We start from the raw sequence: 15,053 nt of genomic DNA on the forward strand, positions 1-15,053 counted from the left end.
TGGGTTGGGAAGATCTACCCAAGCTCATTGGGATCCATAGACTTGGCAGTCCTTGAAAACATTGGGTCTCCTTGACTCCAAGTTGGGACAACAGAAGTAGGACTTGACTGTATTTGTTTCAGTCACGACACCATGATGCCTTCCTGAAGGCATAATCATATCAACATAATCAGAATGTGTACATGGCAAAAGTCTATTGTTTGGGTTGACTGCACATTTGTTCTAACAGAGAAGCTGCATTTGTCTAACTTCACAATTAAGGAGAAACAAATGTTCTAAGACCTTCTGGAGTGTCTCACTCCTCAAAGGTAACTTAATGTTATTTTCTCCATGGGACGTACTCTTCTGATGATATGTGCATTGTGGGGACTGACTGTGTTGGGGAAGAGAAGGGGAAAAATTTAAGAAGGTGCTATATAAAAGCTAGTGACAAGGAGGCTATCAAAATAAGAAGGAACTGCAGGTAGTTGCAGAAGTTAGAATCAAGATTACTCTGAAGTCAAGGTCACAAAAAAGGACCCAAGGTCTGGGCAGAAAGACCACAAACATCAAACAAATGCTAAACATCAATAACACTGTGCTCTGGGCCCATCAGGGGTCCTGACAGTTTTCTAACCTGAGCGATGATAGAATTCTTGTATTCCCCAAGTTTCTTGGCTTCCGCTTGCTCCTTGGGACTCAGTAGGTGAGGGCTGGGCACCTGGCCAGAAGCCCTGGCCTCGATGAATTTGGTTGTTACAGCCCAGAGACGTTGCTGCCATCTCAGCACCCCTGGGAGAGCATCAGCTAAAGACAGAATCAGGAAACAACAATAGATATTAGTTGAAAAAAAAATGAGCAGAAAGAGGCACAAGTAAGAGTGAAGCTGCCTTCTCTTTGGGCAAGGTTTTGCCTGTTGGCTATCAGATGTGTTCCTCCCCATCCTGGGACATAGGCTTGCAGAAGACTAATGGTTCCTATTTTATAGAGCAGAGACATGAGGATCAAAGGCCAAGAAGCTCACTTAAAACTTAGGTAATTAGAGCAACCTGGGCTACTAGTCTTTCCATTTGCTTACAATGAATGAATGGTCTGAAGCAGACTTCCCCAAACAAGTACAAGCCTGAGCAGCAAGATGACGTACTTTTTACATCCCATAAGAGATCTTTTTCTGGAGGGGCGGCAAAGAGAACGTATAACCGCACAGTGTCGATCCCATATTGTTTCACCACATCCTCAGGATCTATTCCATTGTACTTGGATTTACTCATTTTTTCCCATGTCACTTCTAATTTTTCTTTGGTTTTAGCATGAACAGGTTCCTCGCCTAGGAGAGAAAAATTATAGTATTACCTGGAATAATGAACTTAATCAAACCAATATAAAAAAGTGATCACTGGATATGTGACAGGCCAAAAGTGATCAATTCAACAACCCTCAATATTTGTATAATACATATCTCAGCATGTTAAACTATGCAAAAGGTTTTTATTTTTTCAAATAAAACCAACCCCCATATGATCTCTTTCCTTCCGGAGCTACAGAGTAGCAGAGGGTTAAGATCTGAAATGAACTATAATCCCATGGCTCATTTCATGAATGAAGAAACCCAAGACCACACAGCCATGCATATGTGGGAGAGCTGGGGACAAAGACAAGATGAAGAAGAAGAGAATGTGAGAGTGGAGAGGGACTTCTGAGATCATCCAGTCTAATCCCTTCATTTGACAGAGAATAAGGTGCCCAGAGAGAGGAATGTTTTTTCACAAATAAAACAAGTAATTTCAACATAAAAGTGCATCAAAGTCTCTCTTCAATTTCCTTTGTGTTCCTTTTAAAAACTTTCATGTTCATTAAAATGACTAGGAAAAAGAGTAAGAAGGAATATATTAGTATTTGTTTTCTAAGATTCTCTGTTCTGGTTTTAGAGCAAGAATTCAAACAGACCCTGGTCCTTCCACCAGTGCTGTCAATAAAAATTCCTTGAGGCAGAGAAAAGGGCTGCTAAGGAGTGAGGGGGGAAAAAGCTGCTTGGTCAGGGCCCCAGGGACCCACAGGAAGTTTATGCTACAGAATCTTTGAGGCCCTATTAATAACCACTTTAAAGAAGGGCTAGATTAAGATTTTCTGAGGTTTAAGGAACATGCAGACCTGGGAGGGGTCCTGGACCTCCTGGTGGAGGTGGGGGTGGCTCCCTGGTCAATTCTGCCAAGCTCTGTACAAAATGAGGTGACCTTTGGGCTGTCTAATGTTGTTGTTTGATGGAGATGCCCTCTGGGCAATGCTACTTGTGTTGGCCAGGCGCAACTCAGTGAAACAAGAAGATCATGCTAAACCAATCCTGGTGTTATTGATGACAGAGAGATCATTCCCTTGGAGTCCTTGTCTCCATCATCCCCAGCACTTCCCTGATATGTTGCAGGGGCTTCCTAAATGTTGGTCGGAGTTTCAAAACTGAAAATGCCTATAGGGATTTAATCCACAACCCATGTGGCAAAGAGGAAGATGTGGTTTCAGGGAGGCTGAGGGAGGGCAAGCAAGGCCAACACATTGGGTCCTAGGTCTGGCCCGCATCCAGGACTTGCACCCCATCTGCTCTGAGCTGGCCTCGGGTCTTCTCGGGGGCACCTGTGCCAAATGTCCCACATTGATTTCTTACCAGTGAGATCAATTTCCTCTCTCCTCAGATACTGGCCTGATGGAAGACGGAATGTCTGCCCTTTGATAAGGCCTTGAACCAGCAGCTTGTGAAAAGGCTCTCTGAGGAAAGATAAAAGGAAAAGGAAACTGGTGTGTTAGAAACAAACATGTAAAAACTAACAACAAAACAGGTGTGAACTTTATGAAATAAAGACATGTACATACTGATAATACCTGCAGGTGAACGATTGCCCTGAAAATCCCTATAATAATCACAGGTCAAAGGAGTTTGCATTTATTGGTTTATTTATTTATTGGGTTTTTTTTTTTTGCAAGGCAGTGGGGTTAAGTGACTTGCCCAGGGTCACATAGCTAAGTAATTATTGTATTGTGTCTGAGGCAGGATTTGAACTCAGATCCTCCTGACTCCAGGGCTGGTGCTCCATCCACTGTGCCACCTAGCTTCCCCAAGACAGCATTTATTGAGAACCATCTCCTAGAAGCAACATGTACTGTGGAGCTTAGGGTTTGGAACCTGGCTTCAGATCTTACCTCTGCTTCTTACAACCTGTGTGACTTCAGGCAAGTTACTTCCTATCTGGACCTTAGTTTCACCATTTGTAAAATAAGGGGTTTAACCAATATTGTCCCTTGGGTCCCTTCCAAATATATTTCTGTGCATTCAGTCATGGACTAGACACTTTGGAGAGCCCCCAAAAAGGTTCAAAGCCATGGCCTTGGGCTTAAGCCTGCTATTCTATGACCAGTTTTACAAACACTATCCATACAAAAATCAAATAATAAAGTATATGCTTTTTCTATTATATCTAATGTTAACAGGTATCCCCTAATTACTTTAACTGTAATTTAAGCTTAAGAATATTCTTTGGATGGCAAACCCAATCTATTTAGCTTTGAAATATTTCTGAGTGTACTACTTTAAGTTGTTTTACAAAGAAGAGACATTCATTGAGAATATGTACATATTTCATGTCTTTTAAAGAAAAAACAGTAAAGCAGGTTTGGCTGGGACAGAATTATATTTGCATCTTAAAGACCAGCTGCAGGAGGAGCAACATAGGAACACAATTCCTTCTCTAGAGGAAGGCCACTAACTGGGAAGGTTTTTACTAAAAGACGCTAAAGTAATTAACCTCAAAGAGGCCCAACCTGCAGGAAACCAACTCCAAGAATGCAATCAAAGGAAATCTCATCACCAATTTAATAGGCATCTCATTTTGCTTTACAATGCCACTTAATTTAGACCTTAGTGATTAGGAACAAGCAGTGGGCCTGAATGACCTGCCAATTGTCACTGGTCCTTTAATCCTAGTGATGAGAAAAGAGGCCATTAAAGATGAAACTTTTTACTGGAATATTGGGGGGGGGGTAGAAAAGTGGGGGGGGAAGGGAAGGGTCATTTGCACAAAAAGAATTGATCTCTTAGCAATTTTTTATGCAGGCCCCTATCAAATAAGTGATCTTCCTGGCTCTACTGGAAGCCATCTTTATTTCCCTCATCTTTTTTCTTTTTTTTTGGAAGTAAGTTGATTGGAATGTGGAGTTGGGAGAAAGGAATCATAGTAGTGAATGGAATATTGATGCCAATAAATCATTCATTTGAATAATTCCTTCTGCTTGCTTCCAGATCTTCCAGGTTCTACCACCCTCCCTCCAGCTGGTTAAAATAGAGGAAGGTACTCATTTGTGGCTGAATACCTCTATTAGTGCCCTTCCTTGTGCCACCCCCATGCCCTAGCAAAAATTACAGAAAGGGTACCCATGTGAAATAAAGAGGTCTTCCCTAATGGGAGGTGCCCTGCTTCCTGCCTCTCATGATGCCAATGGTTTTTGATGCCAGAGGTTAAAGTGAATCATTGCAAACCACATTAGCTAAGAGTATGAAAACTGTCTTCAGAGGGACCATACAGCATTTCAGATTAGAGAAGTTGGGCTGTTCTTATTTGGATTTCTGAATCAGTAAAGCCTTAAAATGATTTGAGCTGGGTTTGGATAAAAGCCCTACATAAATGTCATGAATCAATTTATTCAACAATTCATACAGCATTTATTAGCACCTTTTATCTGCCAGCCACTGATGAAATAAAGATAAAACTCCACAGCTCTTGCTCCAATAAAAGCTTACATTTTACCACAGGGAAAGAGCAGGTACACAGAAAATTATCTCTAATTTGATGGAAGCCAGGAAGGCTAAGAAGGGAAGGTGAGGAGGGAGTGCAGCCAGAGACAGGCGATGAATGGCTGGTGCAAAGACTCTGGGATGAAGGGCAGAACAGCAACTGAGCCATTCTGGCTGGAATGTATTGGGAGTGGAGGAGAACAATGAGCAATGGGCCTGGGGACCTAGGCTGGACCTATGTCTTGCAAAGATAGCTAAAGACTGTGGGTTACAAAGAAAAAGCAAAAATCCATCTAGGTCCTTCAATGGGTTTTCATTCTGATGGGGGACAGAACAAATACATAAATTAGCAGATACAAGATACATATGGAATCAACCCATGAAGAACTGTAAGATGTTCCAAGTCATTGATGATAAGAGAAATGAAAAATATGACAGCTCTAGTGTTCTAGTTCATACCCATCAAACCGCTGTTTGGGCAAACAGGCACAGTAATGCGTTGTGGGTAGAGATATGGACTGGCTCAATCATTTTGGAAAATAATTTGAGACTATAACCCCAAAGTCACTGCATTTCAGTTTGATCCATTGGTATTTGCATCAGGCCTACATGAGAAGGAAATCAAGGACAGAGGGAGGGTGTCAGAGATAGCACCATTTTTTTGTAGAAGCAAAGTACTGGAAACAAAATAATGCCCATCACTTGGGGAATGATTTAAAAAAATGCTGCTCTGTGAATGTAATGGAACATTTCTGCACCACAGGAAATGATAAATATGACAGATTCAGACACACATGCGAAGGCTTGTATGAACCAAGAATGAGTCAAAGCAGAATAGTTTATGTGATGACAACAATTAAAGGAAAACAACTCTGAAAGACTTCAGAATTCTGATCAAAGCAGCAACAATAGAGATTTCAAGGGGTAGCTGATAAACCATACCTCCCAACTTCTGACAGAGAGGTGCAGAAGGAGATCTGTGTTCTCAGTTGTGTCTGATGTGTTGATTTGTTTGTTTACAAGGAAGGACTTCTAATCAGAGGTGGCTAGTGGGTAGTGATAGATGCATACCCAAGTGATAATCAGAAAACATGTTTTTGAAATGCACAGAAAACAAAAAAGTAAAGAAGAGGACAAAAAACAAGGAAAGAAGCTTTATAACTTCTCAGATACACACAAACACACACACACACAAACACACATATAATCTTCTCAGTGTCTAACAGTTGACTGGCAAAACAAAAAGGTATTTAAAATATACACACATTTATGTATTTTACATATACACAACATATTTTCTCTCATCAAATTACTGTAGAGTTCTTGAACTAGAGGTTCAAGGTTTCTGATGTAAGTCTTTATGCTCCTTTGCACACTGAAATTATGTTTACTGATAGCTGTTAAATTCACAATGAAAAAAATTAATCTTAAAAATTAAATAAAACAGAGTTTAGGTGCAGGGCAGGGGAAGAAAGAACTCCAAACCAAGGAGTTTGAATTTTGTCCTAGACTCAGAGGAGCTTCTTACATAGGCAATAACAACGGTACTTTGGGAAAATCAATGTGTGGAGGATAGATTGGAGGCAGGGAGACAAGGTTTGAGGTTATTGTAATAGTCCAGACAGAGTGATGTGAATAGAGATAAGGAGATGGAGAACAGATATATTATGGAGAAAGAACAAGATTGATTGGAGGGGGCAAACAAGGGAGAGGAAGGAGTTGTGAATGATGCCTGAGATTGTTCACATGAAAGCACCTGGATGATGGCTGGGTTGACATATTTGTAATTCAGAGAACATTATCTGAATCTAGATGTTTAAAATAGGATATTAAAATTCACACCATGTCATTGCAAATGACAACACTGTTATTGCTGCTCATGGACATCAATAGCTGACCTACTCATTTATAAAGTTCGTGATGTGCTCACATCTAAAAAACTTCAAAAGGACCTGCCTTTTATTCTTTTAAATAAACCTTCAATATAGATTGCAGAGAAGGAACAATGTGTGCGACTTGAAGTAGCCAGTCTTTGAATCTCAGGCTTTTAGAGATGGAAGGGGCCTCAGGAGTCCATTTAGCCCAACCCTTCACTGGATGGGATCAAAGAGACTTAAGCTTATTTCATTTTGAAGGTGAGATTATTTCTGTTCCTTTTTAATGTGAACATGCCCACTTTGCAGTCCAACAAAAGATGCTTGTTTGGGTTGCTTCTGGCAGATGTCTCTTCCATTTTTTATAACTGGTCCCTCAAGGTCTCTGGCTTATTAGTTTTGAAAAATGCAGCATGGTCAATAGCCCTACCCCAACCATCAGTTCTGTCAATATTTAAAGTGTTCCACTGCCAATTAGTTTGGAAAACTCTGCTCTACTTCTGAGTAAATAAATGGGTGTTCTCTTTTCTTCTTCTTTTTGCTTATTTTTTTTTTTGCCAGTGAGTCAATTGCATAGCAAATAAGAGACTTCACTGATTCTGAAAGATTTTCATAAAATTTCCTTTTCCCTATTCAGACAGTTAGCCCCCTGTTCTGATCAGAGGTATTAGAGTGCGGAAAACTTTTCATGATGAGCAGGCCATTAACTGTATCAGAAGACCAACTTCCTTCTTTAAAAAGGAAAATCCCCCTATATGGTACTTTTTTTAGGGTTCTTTTTTTTTTTAGGTAAGGCAATGGGGTTAAGTGGCTTGCCCAAGACCACACAGCTAGGTAATTATTAAGTGCCTGAGGCCAGATTTGAACTCAGGTACTCCTGACTCCAGGACGGGTGCTCTATCCACTGCGCCACCTAGCCGCTCCTTATACGGTACATTTTGATTTGGCAAATTTCATCTCTAAAGCTACTGGATTTTTTTCTGCAAATTGGAAAATTAAGTGCAAAAGGTGATAAGGATCCATTTTTGCAGCTATTCTTTTGTCTGCTAAAGAAATGAAAATTCAAGACTCTTATGACTGGTTGGGCTCTGGCCTTCATTCTTACTGACCTTCAGTAAGTATTGTGATAGGCTGCTTGATGCTTCCGTACTAAGGACCAAAGGGAAGGGCAGGACATACTGTTCAAAGGGTAGCCTCCCTATCAAGGTAGTCATCTTGGGAATAGCTACACTATTTCTTGACAGCTATTTTTACTGGGAGACAAGTTTGCATTGGCTAATTCTAGGATCATTGAACATAAAACACATAATTAAAAATTCTTTGCTAACAGATTTTTTTTTCTTTCTTTTCTGGTGTGGCATGCCAATATACATTTGTTTTGGAGTTGTTTTTTTTTCAAAGGAACATAACCAGTATCATAAACTAAAAGAAGATAACTAAGGATACTGAAGAAGTTCACCATAATTCCATTGCTTTTTATTTCTTTGGAACAAGGATTGACAGTGAGCAGTCTGACTAAGCCACACAGTTCAGTAATTTTGGGTGAAGGGGTAGAGTAAAGTATGAGTGTTCAAAAATTAGAAAAATCTGTTTTGGCCCTGAGTTTACTGATCAAGTGCAAATGTAAACTTTTCGGCTCCCAGCCAAGCCCACTTCCATTTACTATTATTGCTAGGCAGGCAGAACAGAAAACATCTGTCACTGACATGTGGTATTTGAAGTTAAAAATAAAAGACTGTGAAACTTTAATGAAAAATATAAAATGTCGAATTTTGCTAGGACTTGTGTCTTAAATTTTTCTTCTAGATCTGGATGGGTACCTAATTTGAATTCTGGTCCAAGCATTAAGGTCTCCCTTGAATATGTTTTCTGAATATCCTGTTAGAATGAGGGTGGTGACTAAGTGGAACACCTATTTCACAATTTCTCTTTAGTAGACACAAAAATAAAGTTTGCCTTGAAGAAAAGTTTCTGTCAAAAATGCCCAGAGCCATATAGGTATAATGATATACATTGCAGAAATCAGTTAATCACCCTACCCAGCAGCCTATTAAAGAACCAAACAACTATGGGAGTGTGCATATACTAATTTTCATCGAGAATACTTCCTATTTAACAGGATCCCATATTTAGAGGGAAAAAGAACATGATATATATATATATATATATAAATAAAATTCCCTTATTTTACAAATGAAGAAACTGAAATCTAAGGAGTCAACATCACCCAAGGTCACTGTTGTTGTTGTATATTCTTTGTTCTTGAAAAGGATCATAATATCAGAAAGTGATGCCATGACATGCAAGTGAATTGGATTAAAATGAAGGTGGGGGGGGCTGTGCTAAGTCACCAGTCTCACTTATTTCTTGGGAGCCATATAGGTCCAGTGAAAAGATAAGGATCAGGATGAATGGAGATGGCCCTGAATGCAGTGGAAGACCTGGGTCTTTTGAAATTGAAGTCTTTAACAGGTCTCAGTTTGACTGAGGCACACTGGTAGTAAAAGGAAGGTATGAGTTTTTAAAATATGCCATCTGACTCCAAGATCAGTCACTTCACTATCTATCATCTGGAAAAACTTTTAGACTATGCTATTAAAAAGTGTTTGAAAGCTTTTGTTGGACAGTATGCAAGCTCCTTTTGAACATAGTTTCTGGGGTTCTATCAGTTGTCATTCATTCATTTCAGGATGTCCAGTTCTTGGTAACCCCATTTGGAGTTTCCTTGGCAAAGATAGTGGAATGGTTTGTCATTCCTTTTTCAGTTCATTTTACAGATGAGGAAACTGAGGCAAATAGGATTAAGTGACTTGCCTAGGGTCACACTATTACAAAGTATCTTAAGGTCACATTTGAATTCAGGTCTTCCTGACTCTGGGCCTGGTGATTTAAGCACTAGGGCAACAGCTACCTGCACAGCTCTATCACAGGGAAAGTTTTTAGAAAGAGACTATAATAGAGTGGGAAGAACCCTGGATATTTGTGTGACCTTGGGCAATATCTCTGAACTTCAGTTTTCTCTCCTGTAGAATAAGGGAGTTGTAATCAATGAACCATAAGATCTCTCCTCACTCTAAAATTGACCACCGCACAATTAAGGTTGGATTCATAATAGTTTTCTGTCATCATGCCATCCCATGCCAACTCGGAGGGAGCTAGATTATTTTTAAGGCAGGTTACAATTAATAGGTGTTTGCCAGCAGCTATTACATGAAAGTGACCTTAACAGGAATAAAAAGTTATCCTTGTTTTTCTTAGAGATGACAGGGACTAGAGCTCGGAGCAGGAAGCAGGGGTGCTGCCTTTCTTAGGCCATAGCAATCCTTCCTGTGGTAGACACTGAAACGGAAAACCCTGGCTGACCATTGCTGGAAGGAAGTGCTGAAAACTTTAACTCCAGGTGAAACCATAGAATCAGAAAGTGAAGCACGGCCACAGGGTTTCTTACATCTTTGCAAGAAGGTTTCAAATATTGTTCTTTTTCAAGGAATACAGAGGGAAAAAAAAGGCACTAGGAAATCCTGTAGGGGGTAAGGAGTAAGTTAGAAAAGTTCCAATTTATACCTAGGTGTTGTTTTCTTTAAAAGTTTATGTTTTAGGCATTTTAAAAACAATAGAGAGAGATATAAAGTTCAGCTAATTTTGTATTTTTTTTTTTAGGTTTTTGCAAGGTAATGGGGTTTAAGTGGCTTGCCCAAGGCCAGCTAGGTAATTATTAAGTGTCTAAGGCCAGATTTGAACTCAGGTACTCCTGACTCCAGGGCCGGTGCTCTATCCACTGCACCACCTAGCCACTCCAAGTTCAGCTAACTTTGAAAAGAGCAATCTTTCTATTTAAAATATTTCTGGATCCAGAAAGGATTTTATCCACCTAAGCAACTCCCACAGTGTGGGCACTGCTCTCCCTGCAGCGCAGAAGGGCATCATTTCAGCCTTTTGGAGCTCTAGCCACAGTTACATGGTTAGGGTGAACCAGGTCCTGTTGATTCCAAGGCCAGTCCTCCAGTCATGGCTCTAATACAACAGAAATGCTGCCTTCCCTACTGATTAACCATGTCTCTGAGTTAAGTCTAGTGGTCCAATGAAAAATCATGGCAATTACAGCCACCTGGTGGCAGCAAACACTATGACAGGGACAAGGCAAACTTCAGTGTTCAATGAAAGAGGAAAGAATCCCCTTCTAGACTTGACTCCAAGAGGGAACTTCCCCCAGGCATTAAAGTGTTTGCCTTCAGGTAATTTTCTAAGAAAGTGATTAAAGGGCAGAGAAAACAAAAGATCATTAAAACTTTGCACCTAAAACAAGTCACTATCCTATAGCAGAATAAAAACATAGAAGCAGAAACTACAAAAAGTCCTGGAACACAGCTAACTTCTACTATTCTGTCTTGCACCTTAGAAACTTTAAAATATTCAACTAGGCAATGAAAAAAGAACAGATGTTACTGAAATCTTTTACCAATCCCAGAGACAAAGCACCCAAGTACCGATAAAGCCACACCCCGAGTCATATGATCATAGATTTAGAGTTGGGAGAGACCTCCAAAGTCCAAGGCCACGATTTTGGAGTTGAGGAAACTGGGGTCAAGAGGTGAAAATGGTTTGAGCAAGGTCACAGAGGTAAAGAATGGAGGGCTAGGATGAAAACCCAGATGACTCAGGCCCCCAAATTCCAAATTCCTCCCTCTTTCCCCTAGTCAAGTAGTAATGGACCAGATAGGTAACGCTGACCTTCCCGAGGGAAGTCTTCTTGGAAAACAAAGCTCTTCTTTGTTCTTTCCTTCACATGTCACCATTGCTTCCGACTTCAGGATGCTTTTTAATTTCCCAGTGACTTTCCAAAGAAACTGAAACACTCACCTATGCTTGACCATTTTTTGTGCATTGCAAAAATGGCTCATGAATCTCGCATAGAACAGATGCATCACCGCATGCTCCTTTCCTCCGATGTAGAGATCCACAGGCATCCAGTGATCAGCCGCAGCTTTGTTAAAGGGACTGGAAGAAAGGGGCAGAGAAAAATACTAGTAACCCCACTGTGCACTTCTCAGCAGGCGCATCTCTTGGGTTCTAGATGGGGAAGCATCACTTCATCTGAGTATCCTTGAAATAAATTATATCAAGGAATGACAGCTATATTGTTCTTCTAACTATATATATATTCTGGGTAATTAATCATCTTATTAATAATGCTAGCATTTGTTAATAAAAGGAATGGTCATTTGGCTGTCTCTCATTCTAGTCATATTTTAGAAGAATGATTATTATATAATAGAACAATGGACCAGTGTTCAGTTACAACTACTGAATTTTAACCAGTGTAATAATACACCACTTAAACTTTGAAAGGCAATACCTCCTTTTTAGGTTTGGATCGGCACTTTCATCAGGGCAGGGAATTTCCATTGTGCACACATACTCCAGTAATTCTGAACTGTGACTTCTCTATACCTCACTCCCCATCTAGGGGAGATGCCTTCTGAATTCTAAGGTCCCTCTAGCTGGTATGTCCTGCTGCCTCTCATGAAAACAGGGTATCATGTGAAATGGTGGTACAAAGAGGTTCACCAAAAAGTTGTAGAGAAAAACTATTCAAATATTGAGTGAATCACCTGGTCTATTCAGTTTCCTCATCTACAAAGTAAATGCCATGGTCAAGAGGACTGGCTAAGAAGACAAGATTTGGGATCAGGGGGTGTTTGATGACTGACTTCAAATAGAAGAAGCTTGTCTTATGGAAGAGGTATTGGACTAGATCCCTTTGGCACTGGGAGGTGAAACTAGAATCAACAGGTGGATATTGCAGAAGCATATTTCTACAAGAAGTTTAAACTTGGGGGCAGCTAGGTGGCACAGTGGATAAAGCACTGGTCCTGGAGTCAGGAAGACGTGAGATCAAATCCAACCTCAGACACTTAATAATTACCTAGCTGTGTGACCTTGGGCAAGTCACTTAACCCTACTGCCTTACCAAAAAAAAAAAAGGGTGTCTTGTATATAGAGAGCTGTTTAAAAAAAAGGGAAAATATTTTTTTAAAAAAGTTTAAACTTCCTTGGGTATTTAGGTGATGTAGTAGCTAGAATATCAGCCCTAAAGTCAGGAGGATCTGAGTTCAAATTTGGTCTTAGGTACTCGACACTTATTAGCTGTGTGACCTTGGGCAAGTCATCTAACCCTGACTGCCTTGCATCCAAGGCCATCTCCAGTTGTACTGATCCATTTCTTGCTACTGGAGGAGAAATTGAGGTTGGTGACTTAACACAGCACCCCCCTCAAATCCAGTTCACGTGCCTGTCATGATATCACCTCCCAGATGTTATGGTCTTCGAGATGAAGGATAAAAAACATTAAACTTCCTAACAATTAGAGAGGTTCAAAAACAAGAGGGGCAACTCTAGGTCTAGGTAGAGGGCTTTCTTTCCCTAGGCCTCTTCCAATAGAGGTCTGGTCAAGAGTGCTGCAGGTGTATAGGGAGGGGAGAGGGGAAGGTACTGATCAGAAATGTGCTGCATCAGACAGTCTCGGGGTCCTTTCTTGGATAGTATATATGCTGATTTTTATAGTCATTTTCTATTTTTATTATCATTACTTGCAGGTTTTTAGAATTTCTACCATTAGAGGGCAATGTGGTATTTACAACAGAGAAATACAGAGATTAAAAGAAAAAAAAAACTGGACATTTCAAATCTGAATTTCAGTTTTATCCTAAAGGACTGCTATGAAAATTATTGACCTGTGTAATGCCTACTGGATGTAATTATGTCTCTTCAGGGTGAATTGTCAAAAGATGACTGAGCCTCCCTTTATTGGTTCTGCTCTAATGGATCTGGGACTTCATTGATTTGGACATCCCTTCAACACTGTTGTCTGCAAGCTATCTATTGAGTGTGAACATTGGCCACCATCATCAGTTCACTATAGGGGCTCCATCCAATGAGCCTGGGGCTTGCTTTGACTGCTGGGAGATGGAGAAGATACCAATGGGACACTCAACCCGTCTCAACTGTTACTCCCCATTCCCACCACATCATCATTTTCAATTTGCAGTCACACATGTCTAGAAGAATCTGGATATTAAAAAGATAGGCTTTTGTTTATGGGAGAAGTCTGTGGTAATTAAAGGAATTTACTCCCATGGATAATTCAGCCCACTCTCCTCCTTTAATTTTGGGAGCAACTTTTTTCCTATTTGAAACATCTGTCCAAGATGTCTGTCTGTCCATTCACTCATCCATCTATCCTTACTCATACCGTTGGATGAGCACTCCAGGTTGTTCATTTCATTATATGGAACCATCTGGACAACAGATATTTTCCATCTGTTTGGTTTTTTCCTCTGTAGAATGTCAGATTTTTTTTGGAGGGGTTATGAATCCGGTCCAGTAGGCTCCATTCTGAGGATTGATGCAACCAGAACAATCAGTATTTGGAGGAGCACATCAACTTTAGGATAATTCTTTTCAACTTGAACTTTGCCCTCCATGATGGTATTGGATTATCCCGCATATATTTTTTTAAAATTTTATTTATTTAAGGCAATGTGACTAGCCCAAGGTCACACAGGTAGGCAATTATTAAGTGTCTGAGGCCGGATTTGAACTTAGGTCCTCCTGACTCCAGGGCTGGTGCCCCCATCCTGCATATTTTTGATGTGTGGTTGGGAGATATCTTATTGGAAGAGGCTGTAAGATTCTGCTCTACTTAAATGCTTTTTTCTCCCAAAGCAAGAAACAATAAACAGATTAGGAGTTTGTATTTTATTACATCTTTCAGTCAAAGTGATGATAAAGATGAGGTCTATTGTGAAATATTACCTGTGAAAACCTACTTATTCTCTATTAATATGCTCATCGAGGATGTCCTTGTTGTGAGGTAGGTGATTCTCATAAAAATATCATATAGATAGGAAAGGAAGTATGTAGGTTGGGAGCTGGTGTGGAATTCCCTGTTGCCTTTTCTCAGCATTAATAACAAGGCACTGTGGTAGCTTCCCTTTCTTTAGAAAATCAGTAAGTTGGCCTTTCAAATTCCCATTAAAGTTGTGTCCCTTCCAGCATACATCTGGCTGTTTCCATCTGAATCCAATCTGACTCTTCTAATTTTCTTTGCCTTTAATGCCATTTCTTCCTCCTTTATGATGTTGTGTGTGTGTGTGTGTGTGTGTGTGTGTGTGTGTGTGTGTGTGTGTAGGTTTGAATCTTATGTTTTACCTGATAAAAGAAACTATCTAGGGGAAAAAAACTCCTCCCACGGGAGATCAGCAATCAACTCTGCAATTTAAAATCAGTCAAAGTTGACGTGGATGGCAATGGTTTAATTCAGAGGTTCCCAGTGAATTCTCTGTAGAACTCTGCCTATTCATTTTCCACATCAAATATTAATATAGAAGGTGCAATTATTCTTATGGTCACTTTCTTGC

The 15,053-nt window shown here is 40.1% G+C and overlaps 1 protein-coding gene across 2 annotated transcripts in view; it reads right to left on the reverse strand.

Annotated features, from left to right (window-relative positions):
• The window catches only part of LARS2 (leucyl-tRNA synthetase 2, mitochondrial), a 134,391-nt gene that overhangs the window by 36,832 nt on the left and 82,506 nt on the right, over window positions 1–15,053 (reverse strand). For both annotated transcript variants that reach the window (XM_074195867.1, XM_074195866.1), the window contains 4 exons: window positions 11,494–11,631; window positions 2,639–2,739; window positions 1,124–1,306; window positions 617–786 (listed from right to left, as the gene is read on the reverse strand). In XM_074195867.1, the coding sequence (XP_074051968.1) occupies window positions 617–786; window positions 1,124–1,306; window positions 2,639–2,739; window positions 11,494–11,631 (592 nt within the window). The remainder of the gene's footprint in view (window positions 1–616; window positions 787–1,123; window positions 1,307–2,638; window positions 2,740–11,493; window positions 11,632–15,053) is intronic.

Source organism: Macrotis lagotis, chromosome 7 (assembly GCF_037893015.1).
Source record: "Macrotis lagotis isolate mMagLag1 chromosome 7, bilby.v1.9.chrom.fasta, whole genome shotgun sequence".
NCBI classification, from domain to species: Eukaryota; Metazoa; Chordata; class Mammalia; order Peramelemorphia; family Peramelidae; genus Macrotis; species Macrotis lagotis.